General features: G+C 47.9%; 9 protein-coding genes across 9 annotated transcripts; 4 read left to right on the forward strand and 5 right to left on the reverse strand.

The window, feature by feature from the left end:
* Positions 1-71: 71 nt before the first annotated feature.
* On the forward strand, positions 72-2072 carry BDV38DRAFT_270569 (amino acid transporter; the record flags this gene model as incomplete). The annotated part of the gene is made up of 8 exons (XM_032057173.1): positions 72-241; positions 292-451; positions 525-747; positions 828-1116; positions 1166-1350; positions 1417-1475; positions 1539-1894; positions 1949-2072. The coding sequence occupies 8 exons, from the start codon at positions 72-74 to the stop codon at positions 2070-2072; spliced, it is 1566 nt and encodes a 521-aa protein (XP_031914434.1).
* A 217-nt stretch (positions 2073-2289) lies between these two features.
* On the reverse strand, positions 2290-4514 carry BDV38DRAFT_282048 (Zn(II)2Cys6 transcription factor; the record flags this gene model as incomplete). Its single annotated transcript, XM_032059713.1, has 5 exons — positions 2290-3052; positions 3104-3231; positions 3300-3577; positions 3631-3939; positions 4019-4514. 5 exons carry the CDS (start codon positions 4512-4514, stop codon positions 2290-2292), a joined length of 1974 nt encoding a protein of 657 aa, XP_031914435.1.
* An 821-nt stretch (positions 4515-5335) lies between these two features.
* Positions 5336-5764, forward strand: BDV38DRAFT_282049 (uncharacterized protein; the record flags this gene model as incomplete). The annotated part of the gene is made up of 1 exon (XM_032059714.1): positions 5336-5764. One exon carries the CDS (start codon positions 5336-5338, stop codon positions 5762-5764), a length of 429 nt encoding a protein of 142 aa, XP_031914436.1.
* Positions 5765-6155: 391 nt separating this feature from the next.
* Positions 6156-7121, reverse strand: BDV38DRAFT_282050 (SDR family NAD(P)-dependent oxidoreductase; the record flags this gene model as incomplete). Its single annotated transcript, XM_032059715.1, has 4 exons — positions 6156-6340; positions 6403-6701; positions 6759-6998; positions 7057-7121. The coding sequence occupies 4 exons, from the start codon at positions 7119-7121 to the stop codon at positions 6156-6158; spliced, it is 789 nt and encodes a 262-aa protein (XP_031914437.1).
* A 471-nt stretch (positions 7122-7592) lies between these two features.
* Positions 7593-8767, reverse strand: BDV38DRAFT_292274 (alpha/beta hydrolase; the record flags this gene model as incomplete). Its single annotated transcript, XM_032061981.1, has 3 exons — positions 7593-8182; positions 8250-8502; positions 8552-8767. The coding sequence occupies 3 exons, from the start codon at positions 8765-8767 to the stop codon at positions 7593-7595; spliced, it is 1059 nt and encodes a 352-aa protein (XP_031914438.1).
* A 458-nt stretch (positions 8768-9225) lies between these two features.
* On the reverse strand, positions 9226-9591 carry BDV38DRAFT_282052 (uncharacterized protein; the record flags this gene model as incomplete). The annotated part of the gene is made up of 1 exon (XM_032059716.1): positions 9226-9591. The coding sequence occupies one exon, from the start codon at positions 9589-9591 to the stop codon at positions 9226-9228; it is 366 nt and encodes a 121-aa protein (XP_031914439.1).
* Positions 9592-9669: 78 nt separating this feature from the next.
* On the reverse strand, positions 9670-10881 carry BDV38DRAFT_70351 (GNAT family N-acetyltransferase). Its single transcript, XM_032063801.1, has one exon. It carries the CDS (start codon positions 10741-10743, stop codon positions 9973-9975), a length of 771 nt encoding a protein of 256 aa, XP_031914440.1. The 5' UTR covers positions 10744-10881; the 3' UTR covers positions 9670-9972.
* A 2383-nt stretch (positions 10882-13264) lies between these two features.
* BDV38DRAFT_70354 (PLP-dependent cysteine synthase family protein) lies at positions 13265-14583 on the forward strand. Its single transcript, XM_032063802.1, has one exon. It carries the CDS (start codon positions 13534-13536, stop codon positions 14479-14481), a length of 948 nt encoding a protein of 315 aa, XP_031914441.1. The 5' UTR covers positions 13265-13533; the 3' UTR covers positions 14482-14583.
* A 684-nt stretch (positions 14584-15267) lies between these two features.
* Positions 15268-16995, forward strand: BDV38DRAFT_292275 (flavin monoamine oxidase family protein; the record flags this gene model as incomplete). The annotated part of the gene is made up of 5 exons (XM_032061982.1): positions 15268-15454; positions 15504-15572; positions 15635-15781; positions 15843-16693; positions 16747-16995. 5 exons carry the CDS (start codon positions 15268-15270, stop codon positions 16993-16995), a joined length of 1503 nt encoding a protein of 500 aa, XP_031914442.1.
* Between the last annotated feature and the right edge of the window lie 415 nt (positions 16996-17410).

Here is a 17410-nt window from a genome sequence, read left to right on the forward strand (position 1 = left end):
AGAATCTCCATAACCCTTTCCCTCGTTTACATATGTCTATGTGAAATTCCGAAGGAAGAACCCAAATCACCATGTCAGACTCAGTCGAATCAGATGGAAAACACATTCCCCCTACCAGCCAGGATGGGAAAGGTTTCGGTGAAGTGTTTGACTTGGATGATGCTGTCCTGAGGGCGCAAGGCCATGTGGCTGAGCTAGAACGGTCCTTCTCCTGGGTTGGAGCAATCGGCCTGGCCTATAGGTAAGCAAGGCCTTCATTCAGTATGGGGCGGAGGCAATAACCGTCTCTAGCATCATTGATTCCTGGCTTTCCTATGCCGCCTGCTTTGGTATGGCCATCGGTTATGGGGGCGGCCAAACCGCTGTTTTTGGCTTAATGATCGCCTCGGCAGTCCAGTGGATTGTCCTTCTGGGGCTGGCCGAATTGTGCTCTGCTCTTCCCTCTTCTGGTGTAGGTCTCTCGATAGCAATTGTATCACGATATACGAATCATCCTAGTGACGGCAAACTCACCAAAATCACAGGGTCAATACCATTTCACGTATATTGTTGCCCCACAGTTCTCGAAGAACTTCGCCGCCTACACGGTTGGCATTTTTAACGTGGTGGCATGGTGGGTGACCACTGCCTCTGGGGTTATATACACGGCTATATCGGCTTTTGGGATTGCGAAGTTCTGGTATCCAGAATTTGCTGGCACACAGTGGCAGGTGTATCTATGCTACGTTCTTGTGGTGATTTTGACACGTTCGTTTCTACTCTTTCTTATCCATTGTGCTCACCTCCCAATATGTTGGGGTTTTTGATCTACACTAACAGCGTTGTAGTCATTCCCATCTTCACTGTTCCACAAAAGCACATTGATCGGCTAACGCAGACGGCCATGTATTTGTCCGTTGTTGGTCTCCTCCTGGTGATAATAGTATGCTTGTCAATGGGTCGAGACCACTATCGCTCGACTAATATTGTCGAATACCGTGGTTCTAGTGGATGGGGTCATGGACCGGCATGGCTCATGAGTATTGGCGTGGGCCAGTACTGCTTCGCTGCGACAAGCGCATGCACTCATATCGCCGAGGAGATGCCAAGTCCCGGAAGGAAACTGCCCCAAGTTATGTAGGTCTCCTTCGTGAATATTCTTGATCTGTCTAACAATATGTGATAGCAACATGACTATGGTCATTGGCGTCTTGACAGCTGTACCCTGGATTGTGGTCATGGTTACTGTGATTACCGACCTCGAAGCGGTGCAGACAGCGTTTTTGCCTAGCATGGAGATTTTCTATCAGGCAACTGGGAACAAGGTCGCTACTACAATCCTGCAGGCGTATCTAACTCTACTCTACTACAGTATGGTTCCGTACCAAGGCCCCTCACCATATCATTACGAGGACACATCCAAGCTAATCGAAACAGCATGCGTACCCAGCCAATGGATCGCCTCCAGTCGAATCGCATGGGCATTTTCACGAGATGTAAGTACCTCAAATAAGGGACCGAGCAACCACGAAACAAGCTAACGGTATTCTGATTCTAAGAATGGTCTTCCGTTCTCTTCTTATTGGAGCCACATCGACCCAGTCCGCCAAATCCCTATTCGCACTACCCTATTAGCTGCCTGTTTCTGTCTAATATACGGCCTCCTCTATATTGCCTCAACCGCAGCATTCAACTCTATCGTTAACACGGCAATTCTCATGCTGAATATAACGTATACTATCCCACAAGGAATCCTAGCTACTTGCGGACGTAATAAGCTACCCCGTCGACATTTCGACTTAGGGCCTGTTATTGGGTATGCGGTGAATATTTTCTCGGTTATTTGGTTGATCATCAGTGGGATCTTCTTTTGTTTCCCAGTTACGGTTCCTACAACTCTGGAGAGCATGAATTAGTGAGTTTTTCTCTGAGTGACGTTTGAATTGTGAGACTGAGGCTAAGGTTATAGTAATTCGGTGGTCATCACGGGTTTATTTGGACTTGTCTTAGTCCTCTGGATTGAAAGGAGGCATAAGTTTAAAGGACCGGAAATTGATTGGGACGCGCTGAATGCTAGTAACGCGTTGAAATAATTTACGGGATATAAGACAACAAATAATGAAGGGTAGAATATACTAGATTGAAGACTATATACAGGGACAATGAAAGATGTACTTTGGAGGCAAGCTTTCTGCTTCAACTCCACTTCCGGTTTCTCGACCCCATGATTACCTAGTGAGAATATCGTTCTTCCTCCCTACTGGCTTGAAATCCCTTAACAGGGGAGAGTAAGCTCTGTTCCTATATACGCTATCCAAAAAGAAACTGCACATTAGACCCCTCGGCCGTCGATGCGCCTTTAGTCTTCTCATCCACCACATCTCCCCACCATTTATCCCCACCCCAGATATCCTCCAGTAATACCGGCACCGAATGAAACATATTATATCTACTCCGTTCCCCCCACCAACGACAATAACTCCTAGCCAGATCCCGCATCTCCTCGTCCCCAGTCTCGCTACCAGCCAAAAACACTGGTAACAATAACTGTTTCTGCGTCTGAGACGTCCGTCTACAACACCTCACATGGTTGAGAGTCAATCTCGCAAGACAAGGAATAGACAACGGGCGAATCTGATTTCGATCCCATCTGAATATCCTTTCGATATAAAGCAAAAGAGCATGGCGCCACGCCTCGGCACAGTGATGGCGGTCTTGGTGTGCGTGGAAGGTGTCTTCATCGAGTGGAGGTGTGCGAGTACCGTCATCAACACTAGGACTAGCCTGGTTATAGGACGGTGCTGCGAAGAAGGAGTGCGTCCAAGACCGAAGGTGCTCTTCAATTTGGACAATAGGGGCTAAGTTGAAGGTGAGCCATTTCATGGTGGAGGCTATTGTGCTTTGGTGGGCTAGTTCTGCTAGTTTGAAGATGGTCACGACTAGGTCGCTTGGACAGCCGGTGAGATCGTAGAATGACCATCTGTCTTTCTTCTCTGAGTGTATAAGGTGGTCGAGGTAGGATTGGGAGAACACTGTTCCTTGACGAGAGACTAGAGCTAGGGTTGCGTCCCACCTGCCTGGTTTATTAGATATAGTATGTTATGCGTGGAAGGGGCTGGCTTACCACAGGATCATGGCCACTTGAGATCGAATGCGCGCGTTATCGAGGGCTGGCGGACCCCCGCATGCTTCGAGGATGGAATGTGCTCGAGTTAGATAGGTGGACCATCGGCCGGAGGCAGAGAGGGTACACTGAGAACACATAGGTTAGTTTTGTATTAGATGCCGATAATAGCGGAGAAGATTTGGCGACAACTTACATCAAGTGTGAAGAGAACTAAAAGTGGATCCAGCAAGGTCAACCCTCTCCTTGCGAGCTGATCACTTTGGAGTGCATTCTCGAGAAGCTTGAACGCTTGGTTACGATGCTCTCGCTCTTCCGAGGATGGTGTTCCAGTAATCTGGCTAAGATGGCGGCAGCACAGTGCCAGGATGGAATGGAACAAGAGCCTTGAACATTGGGACAGTGGCTCACGACAGCGAAAGGGGTTCAGCGCTGTATCGGATGTAATGGGGAGGACACAGAATTCCGTATCATCTGGAAACATGTCAGACCTCAATATTCTTTGCTTTCGGAGGGCCCACTCATACACATTTGCAACAATGCCTCATGCGGATTGCCTAGAGGCTGGCTTGGGCCCGGCCCAGCTCCACCTACGGATTCCAAAGTGGGTGCGCGCAATGTTGATACCAATCCTTCTACAGGACCCATGTCCGAGGAAATAAAAGACAGACCGTCCTGAAATGCATCACCTAGTCCTAAGCCGGAGAGTCCTTCCCCTGATGTACGCTCCATCATACTCGGGGTCTCAAGTGGAAAGGCAGACGAGCCGGGTTGTAGTAAAGACGCAAAGTAGTCTTGTGGAGTGGGTATATCAATAGTATCATGCTGAAAAAAAGCTAGACCTTGTTAGCATCATGGATACGAACCGCAGAAGTCGCAGATGTGACGTGGACATTGGGCCATGGGCAACCATACAATTAGCGGGATCAAACACATGCTCCGATTGAGCAAAGGCCACGAGATCAAACGAAGACTCATCATCACCGGGTGGAGAAACATCATTATCGGCAACATCTACCGGTTGCGGGGGTTTGACTGGCTTTGTCTCGATCTCCGCACGCGCGTTATCTCGCGGCTGCACCACTTTCCGGCGTCTCCGATCTCTTTTCCCACCAAGAACAAACTTAAAATGTCTCGGAGGGTCTTTGCCTATCTGGGCATTTCCTATCTTGGGAGTTGTAACGGCTGCATCCTCCCCTGAATTATCCTGGCTACCTAATGCCCTGTTGCGGGTGCGTCGATGATCCCAAGAGAGGGGCGTCGCGAACCCACCACATTTACGACCGTGACTGATGCAGGTAGTGCATTGAGGTCGTTGACGATCACATCTCTGGCCCTTGGAGGTGCACGTATGGCAATCGGTACGGGCAAAGGCCAAGGAATTAGTTCTCTTGCCAACTTGGGTAGCCATTCCAGGGAATTTCCTCTCTGGGAGTTTTATTGGGTTCTGGAAAGTAGTAAGAAAATGGAAGGCAGAAGCGGCTTTTGCCGATTAAGTATTCTTCCTTGACGACCGAGGGTCAACGTATACACCTTACATCGCTAGTCCTTATGATAATTTCTACGCTGTATAACTCAAAATAGCCTGTTATCCAGACAGCAGGCTCTGCCTTCTCTCCACAGCGGGGCCACAGAAAAGCTTCAAATTACAATTTCTCTTAGTTTGCTAGGGTATAGTCAAGCCGTTATCATCCGACACGGGCATAGGGAGGATATGCATTAGAGCTGGATAAATGGGGAAACCTCGCCCCCTCAGCTAGCGCTGCAGGTACATCAATTAATATTTCAGAGATGCCTTGATTGGATGTGGATCTGATTAGTTCGACCCAGCGCAGTGCCAGATAATGTCTCAGTGAACAAGCAGCGGCATTTTACCGGGCCAGAGATGAGCCTAAGCCCACTTCAATGCTGCTGGCTATTTTACCTAAATAGGTAAGTGGGTATCCGCAGCCAGTCAAATTGTTGCATCAAATCAATTACCCTAAGTTGTGCCCTTGCTGTAGATCAGTATGAGAATAAAAATTTGTTCGATATACCCCTTGACCTCTCTGGCCTTGGACAGCATTTTCCTTCTTCCATACTAGGTAATTGAATTACATTGCCCCCATTTGTGACAAATCACCCAGGACAGTATACATAAATCTATACATTTTATATACATACATAGTCTGGTATAGTCAGATCCGTAGTTCACTCATTCAAGATTTCTACATTTCTACCATAAGAAACATAATGTCCAAAACCACATACCAAAACCTCCCCGGCCCAGTAGGCGACTGTCTAAAACCCGCCTCCCTCGCCACCACAGCCACCGTACCCGTATCGTCTACTACGTCTCTCGTCTATACTACTGGCCATATCGGACTCGACCTCAAAACCGGGGCCCTGGTCCACGAAACAGCAGAAGCAGAATTCGAAGCCATCTTCACTTGCCTTGATGCCGCATTGAAGAATGCCGGTGTAAACCAGGGACTTGCGCAGGGCTATCGCTTCATTAGCTATCTTGTTCATGTTGAGGATGAGGAGGTTATGCAGAATGTGTTTCGGAGGATGGTTCCTGGGCATACCCCTACCTGGTGTACGGTGATAGTTAAGGAGATTAATGTTAAGGGAATGAGGGCAGAGATTGCGGCGGAGGGGGTTGTTTATCATGATACTTAGGGAGTTTGAGGCTGTGGATATGGCTTTGTGGTTTCGGGGTTTGGATATGTGATTATGTGTGTATTGAAGTCGATATTCTCTTGTCTTGTAGTTGCTGATTCCGAGTACTAGTCGGTCATAAGTATTCTCTTAGATACGAGGCTTTTACTTAGTCGTGGTAGTGATACAATTGCCAGGCGTCACTTGTCATCTTCTTAGTTGGGCTTCACGAACCATTTGCACCGGTATTTTCATCACACTGAACTAAATTTTTTTAACTTGGATAGATATTGTGGGAAGATGTATACCAGCATCATCAAAGTGGTAGAAGCTATACACTAGGCTTGGAAACAATTGAACAGTGATGAAATTGGCACATTGACTACCAAATACTCTTAACATAGGGACAGAACTAATTATAGAGACCACCATTAGCTGACAAGCATGCACCTGTAGTCCAGCGGGCATCATCACTACAAAGGAATGCCACCAGGGGCGCAACATCATCCACCTCACCCACCCTAGCTGCAGCCGGAGTCGACTCAATCAACGGCTGCATGTCTTTCAGGAACTGCTCATCACTCTGGAACCATTGATCTGGGAGACATCAGTATAAAAGTGGATTAAGAAAAGCGCTCAAACCCAACACAAGTACATACCAGTAGCAATAGGGCCCGGGTTAACACAGTTCACAGTAATATTATGCGACTGGCCGAGCTCCTTAGCCCAGACGCGCACCAAAGCCTCATCCGCCGCCTTGGTAGCAGCGTAGACAGTCTGACCCGCAACACCTAGTCTCGCACCAGCGGACGAGATAAACACAATCCTCCCACCCTTAGCAATATGCGGGACGACAGCCTTGGTCAGGAAGATCGGACCGCGAACATTACAGTTGAAGTGCGTCTCATAGAATTCCGGCGTGGTATCGACGAGGTTTGCTTCCAGACCTTGCGCGGCACTTTTATCCTTCTACGTTAGCATAGTGTAAGAAAGATGAGACCGTGGAATGACGGACTTATGAATCAAAATCTCAATCTTTCCAGTTTCACTGATTTTCAACGCCGCGTCAACAAGCAATGGGATTTCCTCTAGCTTGCTAACATCCGCACGGCAAAGGATGGCTTTCGTGCCGATCTGGTTGTTGATCTGGTCTACTACCTCTTGGGCGCGCTTCGCACTCCCGTCTGAGACGTAGTTGACGACGACATTGGCACCGCGCTTGGCGAGGAGGAGGGCAATGCCGGCCCCCAGACCTCTATATTATATAGTTAGGATATGGTCCATGCAATTGAAGGATCATGTTTCTTCCTCACCGAGAAGCACCTGTTACAATGGCAGTTTTGCCCTTGAGGGATACGCCAGAGAAATCGGTGATCATTTTGATGTGAAGATAAGACTTGGAATTGCTGTACAAAACTTGAGATGATTGTATAGGAAGTATGGAGATAGTGAGAAGTGAGGAATACTGTAGGTGCTATATACCTCTCTTATCAGTTTGATATCAAGCTCTGACGACACTATCAACCCCGCCTCAGTGAGGGGACTCAGCAATATCTGTAGAAAGATGGTATAAAATGGCTAAAGTGCATTGCTGAATCGGGAAGTTGAGGGTTTTGCCAAATCGGGGAACTAAGCGTATCTCCACGCGTGGCGGGAAAACTTCGGACATTAGTGGATATGGACCCCTTCAAGGGATATTATTGCTACGCTGATCAGAAACCTTGCCTTATAGTGTCTCTTCATACTCCACATGAGAAATGATGAAGGAGGGGGGGGGGGGAAAGAATGCCATGCGTACAATGTCAGGATTATGCTAATAGTGGACTGTAACTACAAAGAGTGTGTCATATTAAAGATTAGAGCTGGGAGATTCTAGCCACACTTTGGAAATTCTCTCCAATCCATCCCTTAGCCACGGAGTCTGCAACGTTGCATCTGCATCAAAGCCATGATCCCCATCTTGAGTGTAAAACATAACACGAGCATGCGGCAGCTTCTCCCGCAGGAACCGTACAAATTTCTTTGAACTATCTACCGGAACTGCGGAATCCTGTTCTCCATGAAAGATAAACATCGGTGGTAATTGTAGATTTACGCCTGTCGAGATTAGATTCTGGAGTCTCTCGATCGGAAAAAGCTCTCTATCTTTGGAACCGAAAACATCCAGAAATTTGCCATTCTGGACAGTCGAAAATGCCAGCTCTAGCCGATTTGGCGGATCAGCTGCTGTAATCCATTTAGTTCGGCTATTTTGCCTGGTTGCCATCATGGCCAGATGATCGTCGAGCAAGTTGACTGGGACATTGGGCACTCCGACAATCGGCTTGGAGTATGCCTCTGTATAGAACTTGGATCGTAAATCCACCATGGGGTAGGCTGCAATGACCCCACGTATCTTCGACGGGTAAGTGATTGCCAATTGAATAGCTAGGTAGCCTCCTAGAATACGGGGCGTCAGATCCGCAATCGAAGCCAAGAGGGAAAAGTAAAAGGGTCTATCTTGTACCAGCACTCTCACCAACCACCAAGACTGAAGACTGGTTTAACGTTATACCTTGGTATCCAGCACCCCAAATAATGGGATCTACCGATCCGCTGTGGAGCCAGTGCCAAAAGTCATTCATGTCATCTAGAATATCTTTTCCACTCACTTCGGGGAGAAGCCTGTAGTTAGGGGAGATGATGATGGCGTTGTTTAGTAACGCATATTCGAGGATCCAGCTGCTGAACCACGGTGGGTACAAGCTTGATCCCGTTACCTGCCAATAGTTTAGTATTGGTTCGAAAATAGCCTCCACGATAACGTACAAGAAAGCCCCCATGGATTCTCACAATCACCGGCCGGGGCCCTTGGTATTGGGTATCCCGCAAGGTGTGTGGAATCAGAATGTCAGCTGTGATGTGGGAATTCCCGTCTATGGATGCCTTATATCCAGTGTTGATGATGTGGAAAGCAGAGTACTTTTCAGCATCGTTAATCGACTCAAGAGCGTTTAGTAAGTTAAAGAAGGGCGATGCCGGCATGGCTGCTTCTCGTTGTTTTCAAGCGCATATAGTTAGAAGTAAAATATTTAGAGATATTGAAGAAAGTGCGGATCTCGCCTCCCATGGTACATATAAGACAAGTTGCTTAGTGTTGAGTCTTACCACGCCGATATGCAATAAATACTAAGTAGTGTTTGAATTTCCCTATGGGGAAGGAAGAAAACTGGAGCCTTTATATTCCCCACACTAGTCGTTAGTAAACCGCACATTCTTCCTTGTCCGGGTTGGGATTAACGGTTATATATCAACACCTAAGTCCCGACCATACTGGCTTATATTATTTATTTAAGCAATTTTACCCTGACCGCTTCGAGATCGACGGTAAGGAGCACCAACTAATAATCATCACCGCATACAACACAAGACAGATTGGATGCAGCACCATTGTGCCCATATTCTGTGCAAAAATACCAGTCAGGAAAGGGAAAACAGCCCCGTCACTGCTCCCAAGGGCACTGATGAAGCTCAGGCTTACAAGTTGCATGCTTCGGGGTAAGAGCTTCGCGAAAACCGCCGTAGAGCATGGATATAAGGGACCCAATAATCAAGCCCAGGATCGCTACAGACACAGCTTCACCGATAATATTTGGGATTAGCCAGGTCATGAGTTGAAAGGCGATCGCTCCGACAACCAGTAACCCAACGACAATTTTCTCTCCAATTCGATGGGCAGGATACACAATCAGAAATCGCCCAAGAGTGATTCCAGCCCAAAAACCGGCACTCACATAACCGACGCGTCGAGAATCACCCCCGCGATAGCTGATGAGGAATGACCCGGCCCTAGTCCTCCAGCTCCCCATAATTTGCAATCTAACGCACAACCGGGTGAGGTTAGCTTTTATAAACTCTTTTTGACTTATTTCCTAGATCTTCTGAAAATCAAAATCTGCGTTTTGGGTTTGACTCAATAACCTGAGTCTTTAAGGCTCTAGATAATAGGACAATTGTGGTCATTGCAATACGTTATTTCAGCCCGCTCTGGTCCTGTGTTATGTGAAGGCTCAAGTACATCGTCACAGTCAATACAGATGGGTTTGTTGGAATACCTGCAAAGCTGATATGATAACTTTGCACGGTGGCCCAATGCGTATCAATTAGTGACACTGCTGTACCATTTTCAACTCCTATGGATATCCCAGGGAAAAGTAACAACAGAAAAGGCTTCCTCGCAATCAAACCCATCATGCTACCGGTCTACCGGTACGCATAAATACATTCGACGGCTGCTCACGATGCCGAAACTCCTCATCCACGTCGTAAAGAAACTCACCCCCCTCTTGTTCAAACCCTAGCTTCCTATAAACATGCCGCCCCATGCTCGAAGCTTCCAACACAGCCTCCAAGCCACCACGTGCTTTCGCTTCACGAAGACCCCATTCTACCAGTCGTGTAGCAATTCCAAGCCGCTGGCACGCTGGGTCGACCACACATAAGTCCAATACCATCACTGCTGGGGACGAACTCGTCGCAATCTCACGGACTACCTCTAAGCGACGCCGGCGGAGTGAGTGGTCAACCTGCCGAAGATACCGCTGTTCGTCCGGTTGATTGGGGTACAGGGCTTCCAGCTGCGTACTGTCCATGTTGATTGCAGGGGCTTGACCGTACCCATCCACCATGGAAGCCTGCTCCCAAATGGCCGCGCCGACAATCTTTCCCTCATCCCCGGAGCCGTCTCCGAGAACAGCCTTGAGAAAGATGGTGTTGGGGTTGCCATGTCGGTCTCTGGTGATGGTGGACCAGCGCGCAGAAAGACGGGCACTCCCGCTCGCACAACCCTCAGGCGTATCCCAGCTCGGATTCATGGCGCACCAGACACCATCGTGGACCTGATGGCCGAAGGTGAGGGCAGCAAGCTCAAAGAACCGGTTGAAGTCTTCCGGGTTGGTGATGGGTTCCACACGAATTTGGGCCCTGTTGGGCTGCGTGTTTGAGGTATTCTGGTCGGCCATATTACTTGTGTTGTAGGAATCTTGGTCAGCGTGGCAAGACTCCGGTGATGATGTGTGCGGTGGTGGTAAAGTTCTGAAATATGTTAAGGTAGTGGGCCTAGTACTTCCCGGGGTAATAAGTATATGCTAATGACCAGCCACGTCACAGTATATGGAGCGGGTACACTCGTTGAGGGCTTACAAATAATTCACGCAGGAGAGTCTCTAGTCTCTAGTTGGTTAATCAATATGATTAATCGTTTGGTAGCCGAGCTGCCCATCTAAGCGAGTCGGCAGGTACTCCTTGGCATCCTTGGCTTGATGCCTTAGTGTGGCGCTATATCTACCGCAGCCGTGTGTTCTGAATGCGAGGCCTCCAGCCCTACCACAATACCGAGTACTGATCGATATGGATGCCCGAGTCTACTCAAATTAAGTAGACACGGCGGACTATGTTCTTTTCAGACTTTGGCGAACCCAAGAAGAAATTCTATTCATGTAATCAATTATCCGCCAACACAGAACGAGCAAACACAGTGAGGCGGTCACATAACGTGCACCAGTGAATACCTGTACATATAGATATTCATTCCCGCTGGGCTCTCGCAGAACTAGGCTGTTGAACTTGCAAACTGGTCCATGCTGCTTGGAGTACAATAGAGAAGGAAAGCCGTGGGATTGACGTGGAGAAGCTTATCTACCCGTGATCGGACTCACCAAGATCATCTAGCAGATATTCAGTCCGTTGATCGTTTGATGTAGTCGTGAAACCTCGGCGACAAGAAGAGACCCGGAAGATCCCTGATGAACAAGCCGACAACGAGAGAAAAGTCTGCAAAGCACACGTAAAGAATTGAGTGTACACTCACGCTATTGATGTCCCAAGCATGAGCATTGATCAATTAGATACAGGCAACATAAATCCATCCCTAATCGCCATTGGGGGTAACGTCTCGAACGGTGGTTTTGCTGCTTGCCTCGTTTGGCAAAGGATACGTTGAAAGTTTTCAAGGTGAGTATACCAAGTGGACCTTCCGTCATCTTGTATTAAAACGAGGTGTTATAATTGCTCAGATAATGCTTAATCTTGCTGACGCAAGGACCAGCATACTTATGTGATTTAGCCATAGTTGATAGTTGATCTGAATATAGATAGTAGATTCGGGGAGCTCAGAACGATCTCCGGCTAAGATTAGGGCTAACGCTGAACACACTCCGGGGTCACGGCCCGAGCTACCGGGATTCGAAAACATGTCGGTGGAGGGCGCATCTCCACCCTGGTCGAATAACGACGGAGGTTCTCATTTTCCAGGTTTTGTTACAAGGAAACTATACAAGAATACATGAAAATTTCTATTAACCAGGTTTAGTTACCCTCGCTCTGGATCGCCTCTGTAGGACTAGAATGGTGTAGCAAATCCCGAGTGACCTGTGTAGTGTATAGGAGGAATATCGGATATTACCAGCACACTTTTTTTTTTTTTTCCTCCCTGAAGACTAGGAGCCTACTCATTCGACTACGCTATGCAGTAATGCAGAATTACTTACCATATCTGGTGTATGTCTGATCTAGTTTCGGGTTTAGAGATTACTTGCTTAACAAAATATATTCTCTGGTAGTCGGAAGCCTATTCGTTGATAATCAGTATTAAAAAATCGGTTAAGGCTCTTTGACATCATGATTCATCCCCACTAGCATTGAATAGCTTACAAAGATCTCAGCAAATAAGCTCTGTCTTGGTATTTTGGAGATGTCTTTTTTCATTGTAACAATATCCCATCGGAGTAGAAACTGTAGGGTATACTTGGATTCTGGCTATCAACCATAACCAGTAATAACGTGTGAAGTGTATGGAACTCATTAGTACTTACTTTGGGCGCGAAGACGATGTAACTATCGCGTAGAATAAGTACTCTACAGACTAAAACAGAATACTATCTAGGATGTCGTCCGCTAGTCTCGTGGAGCCTGTTCTAATTGACTACGCTCCGCGGTCCAATTTATGGAGTTCTTTACTGATATCAACATAGACAAGCGGTGGTTTCTTAATGACGAAGCCATAGTAGTTGGGGCACATCCTACCTATGTTCAAAGCTGCCCCAAACTCTTGCCTGCTACCCAATTCCAGTGTGACGGAAAAACTTAGGTAGAATGACTGAAGAGTAGGAATACTAAGGAAACAATCTCAGGGGCAGCTTATCACTCGCCAGCCCCCAATTGTCCCTATCTGAGTATACGCATACAGTTGAATGACAATATGGTTTAATAAATTCCATGCCATGGTTCGCAAGTTCAGGCTTGACTCCACAATTTCCATAGAGCTTCTTCAGTGCTCTTGGAGTACTCCATAATGCCAAGATTTGCTGTTTCTTCAGATCTTCAGTAGTGTCTTGGCATTATGGAGGTGTGAAAAAGGACAGCCATTTCGAGACCTTAGCCGTCTGATGAGTGGCTACCGGTGAAGCCGTATGACAAGAAGATAGAGGCGTTTGATGCCATTATGTTCGGAAACAGCACAGAAAGCCTTGATGTGAGCCACCTCGGGAACTCAGCCTGATGTGGGGGTACGAGTTCACCGGCAAGTGGGATCCATGTAAAGCCATGCTACGAATTGTCTAGTTGGGGACTGCATTTCTTGGGCAACAATTCTCATATAGCCTCTCAAGTCCCCAATTCACACTCGTGCTTTTCATACAGTCGATACCGACCGACTGATTTTCGCTTGCGACTTCTTTACATCCGTTCTCTTTCTGGCATCGGCCCAGGTTACTCAAATTTGCGCATTCACTCGGTTTCCTCATCAGAATATCATGCCCACTCTACCAAGTGTTGACAGTGCGCTGGGCGCTATTGGAAACACACCATGTGTCCAGCTGACCCGCGTTGTTCCGCCGGGTTGTGCTCGTGTGTTTTTAAAGCTGGAGAGCCTGAACCCCACGGGATCATACAAAGATCGCATGGCCCTCTCAGTTGTGGAGGAGGCTGAGCGCCGCAATGAGCTTCATCGCGGAATGACGGTGGTTGAAGCCACAGGCGGTAGCACCGGCTCTTCCTTCGCCTTTGTCTGCGCACTTAAGGGATATAACTTTCGCGTTGTATCCTCGGATGCCTTCGCGGTCGAAAAGCTCAATACCATGACGGCATTTGGGGCGCAGCTGGATATTGTTCCGAGTGCGAATGGAAAGATCACACCGCAGCTGATTCCTGCCATGCGTGAGCGCGCACGGCAGATATCCTCCCAGGGCAGCGATTATTATTATGCCGACCAGTTCAGAAATCCTGATGTCTTACCTGGCTATGCGACGCTTGGGCACGAGGTGCTGGAACAGGTTCCCGATAGAATTGACGCCTTCTGTGGAGCGATCGGAGGAGCAGGGATGGTGATGGGAGTTGCCAGAACGCTTAAAGAAAAATGGCCTGCTTGCCATGTAGCTGTGCTAGAGCCTGCCTCTGCTCCGGCTCTGACAAAGGGCTATGGTGGTGAACACTCGGTCGAGGGCATTGGTATCGGATTCCCCCCTCCTCTACTGAACAAAGACTGGTATGATGAAGCACGGGCGATTGAAGAAGGCGAAGGCCGTGCCATGTGTCGACGATTGGCCAAGGAGGAGGGTCTTCTTGTTGGTACCTCTTCAGGTCTCAATGTTGTTGCGGCACTACAATTGGCCAAGGAGCTAGGTCCTGGGAAAACGGTTGTTACTGTGGGTTGTGATACAGGTCTCAAGTATGTGCGAGGAAATTTATACACGGAGAGCTGAATGTGTAGATTGGGGTTCCAATAGTTATAGCATAGATTTCTTTTTGTATACCATGTCAGACGGGAGATATATCAAGTCCCCTGCAGTTGAGGACCATTTCAGATGAGGATTCCATGGTAATGAGCTTGGTTTCAATGATTATGTATGTTTATTCTTCTCGTACTATTTCCAGTGAAATCGAGATGGTAACGTGGCTTTGTTGTGGAAAGAGATATGCAGAGCTTCGGAATGATCCAAAAACTACATATCGATGATAGGTTTAGCTAAAGGAAAGTGCGAGCAGAGAGCATTCAATCAACTTCAACTGCGTCTATTGCTGTACTTTTGTGACAAGTAGGAAATCGTCACATTGACCCGCATTCTGCTGGTCCGGACTCTCTCGTTGCAGCCTTCACCTCGTCCCACAGGATAAGCAATAAAAGTCTTATATGAACACCCACCTTCCTAATTAGGCAGATTGCTGTACCCACGGAATCACGCGGATGGCTTCCCTAATTCTATCTCCTAATTCATTGCTGATCAGGCCAGGGGCCTTTCACATTGACATGGATGACCAACGCAATGATTTCCGTTTCAGGACATATTCCTAGTCATGGACTGAACGGCTAAACTTATAAAAATGCAGTGTACAACTTAACTTTGTTATAGTCTCTCCCTATTGACATGACAGAGTAATTGAAGTCAAGCTGAAAAAACATCATATATAATTCATCGTTTCCCCTGTCATCAACATAGGTGTCTGGTGACCTTTGTGGTTCACTAAGAACAAAGGTAGCACTACTCAGGATGAAGAAAACTCAGGATGGTTATATGTGGAGGAAAGATACTGGTGTCAGGAAGGGCAATCTCCATTGCGAAGGAGTTGTGGAGCCTCCTGAGAGACGGACTGCCCCTGCGGACTACATCTACGATGCCATTGTCATCGGCGCTGGCTACAGTGGTTTGATGGCTGCTCGTGACATGACGGACTGTGGTAAGTCACTGTTCTGTCGTTTACAGAAATCTAGGCTCATGTCTTATAGGCCTCTCGGTCTTGATGCTTGAGGCCCGTGATCGTGTCGGTGGACGAACCTATACAGTCGAGTCCGACGGTAAGTGTCTAACTTCTCTAGTCCTTCAGATCAAATTTTGTGGCATGACTGACTCGCCAAAGGCTTTCTATATGAGATGGGAGGAACATGGGTAACACACCATATGGCATATCTATTCAAAGAGATGACGCGGTATAAGTTGGATAGAGACCTTATCCTTACCCACCATCGACAATATGCCAACGACTACTACACAATCAACGTTCCAGGTACACGGCGTCTTATCCACTCCATAATCTCTTGGATATCTCTAACGAATCATCCACCTAGGGGCAACCCCACGAAAGCTCCCTCACGAGGAAGCAGGTGAGATCACTGCGCGAGCGTGGAACATCTTCGTCAATGTAGATGGACAAAACTGCCGCGCAATCTGTCCATTACCGCACGCCCAGCTGGATAACATTCTGGTTAATCGACTTGACGTGGAACGCTACGACAAGGTCACCTGTCGCGACCGGTTCGAAGAGATCAAGCACTTATTGACGCCCGAAGAGGCAGGAATTCTTACCGCATTGCTGCTCCACATCTCCGGTGGTAGTATGGAGAACTCAAGCCTGTGGGACATGATCCGCTCCCATGCCCTGATGTCATACAACCCAGACAATTTCACGCCGATTTGGACCACATTCAAGCTTCGTCAAGGCCAGTCGGCCCTTGCTGGTGCTATGTTTCAGGATGCCGTGGACAACGGCCTGCAATACGCTTTTAAGACGCCCATCAAGTCCATCGTCGATGAGGCCAACTTAGTAAAAGTAATCACGGCAGGAGGCAGGCAGTATCGAGCCCGTCGCGTGGTGAGCACTATTCCACTTAATGTGCTGCACACCATCTCCTTCACTCCACCTCTTTCTCCTACACGCCAGCAAGCAATTGCAATCGGACACGTCAATTACATGACCAAGATTCACGCAGATGTGAAGGGATCGGGCTTAACCTCGTGGAACGGCATGCGATATCCAAACCTTCTGATGTTCGGCTACGGGGACGGGGTAACGCCCAATGGCAATGCACATATAGTGGGCTTCGGTAAAGACGAACGAGACGTGTTTGTCCCTGAGCGGGATCCAGAGAAGACCATTGATGCTTTTCAAAAGCTGCATCCTATGGAAGTGGAAAAGATGGTATTGTCTTCGTGACCGATTTATAGACTTGCAGTTTACTGACACACGCACAGGTATTCCACAACTGGAACACCGATCCCTGGTCTCAAGGTGGCCCCGCTTGGTGGCCTCCCGAGTTCATGTCGAAATATCAGGAAGAGTTACAAAGCCGCCATGGACATATTTTCTTTGCTTCTGCGGACTGGGCCCATGGTTGGCGGGCATCCATTGACGGTGCGCTCGAGCAGGGATCTCAGGCTGCATTGCAGATTATCAGGGAACTAAAGAGCGCCCGTAATGAGCCTGTCAAAGCCAGGATTTAGTTTTACGGGACTAAATATGGGCGCTCAGTAGGGTAGAGCCTTGTCCTTGTTGTCCGATAATAGTAAGTAGCTATCAGAGCGTTATTGCGGTCAAACGAGCACTTGTTATACGTGAAACTTGATTTCCATCTCCTAGAAAGATATCCACCGAATGGGTGAAAGAAATATCCCCCTTTTTCTTCCAAGTGCTTCATACGTCGCCCGTTCTGACGACATGTAAAACCGGCCATTGTTTAAATTGTATGACGGGCATACTTGACCTCTTCCAATCCAACCACCAAATCCAGTTAGTCCAGCCCGATAAGGCCGATAAGCGCGGCTATTAAAAGACCCAATGTGGTTAGCTCATCGGCAGGAGTGGAGACCCGGCAGATTATCCCCGCCCCCTCACATGACTCCCAGACCCCACAGTAGC

Source organism: Aspergillus pseudotamarii (genome assembly GCF_009193445.1).
Source record: "Aspergillus pseudotamarii strain CBS 117625 unplaced genomic scaffold BDV38scaffold_21, whole genome shotgun sequence".
In the NCBI taxonomy this organism is placed as follows: domain Eukaryota; kingdom Fungi; phylum Ascomycota; class Eurotiomycetes; order Eurotiales; family Aspergillaceae; genus Aspergillus; species Aspergillus pseudotamarii.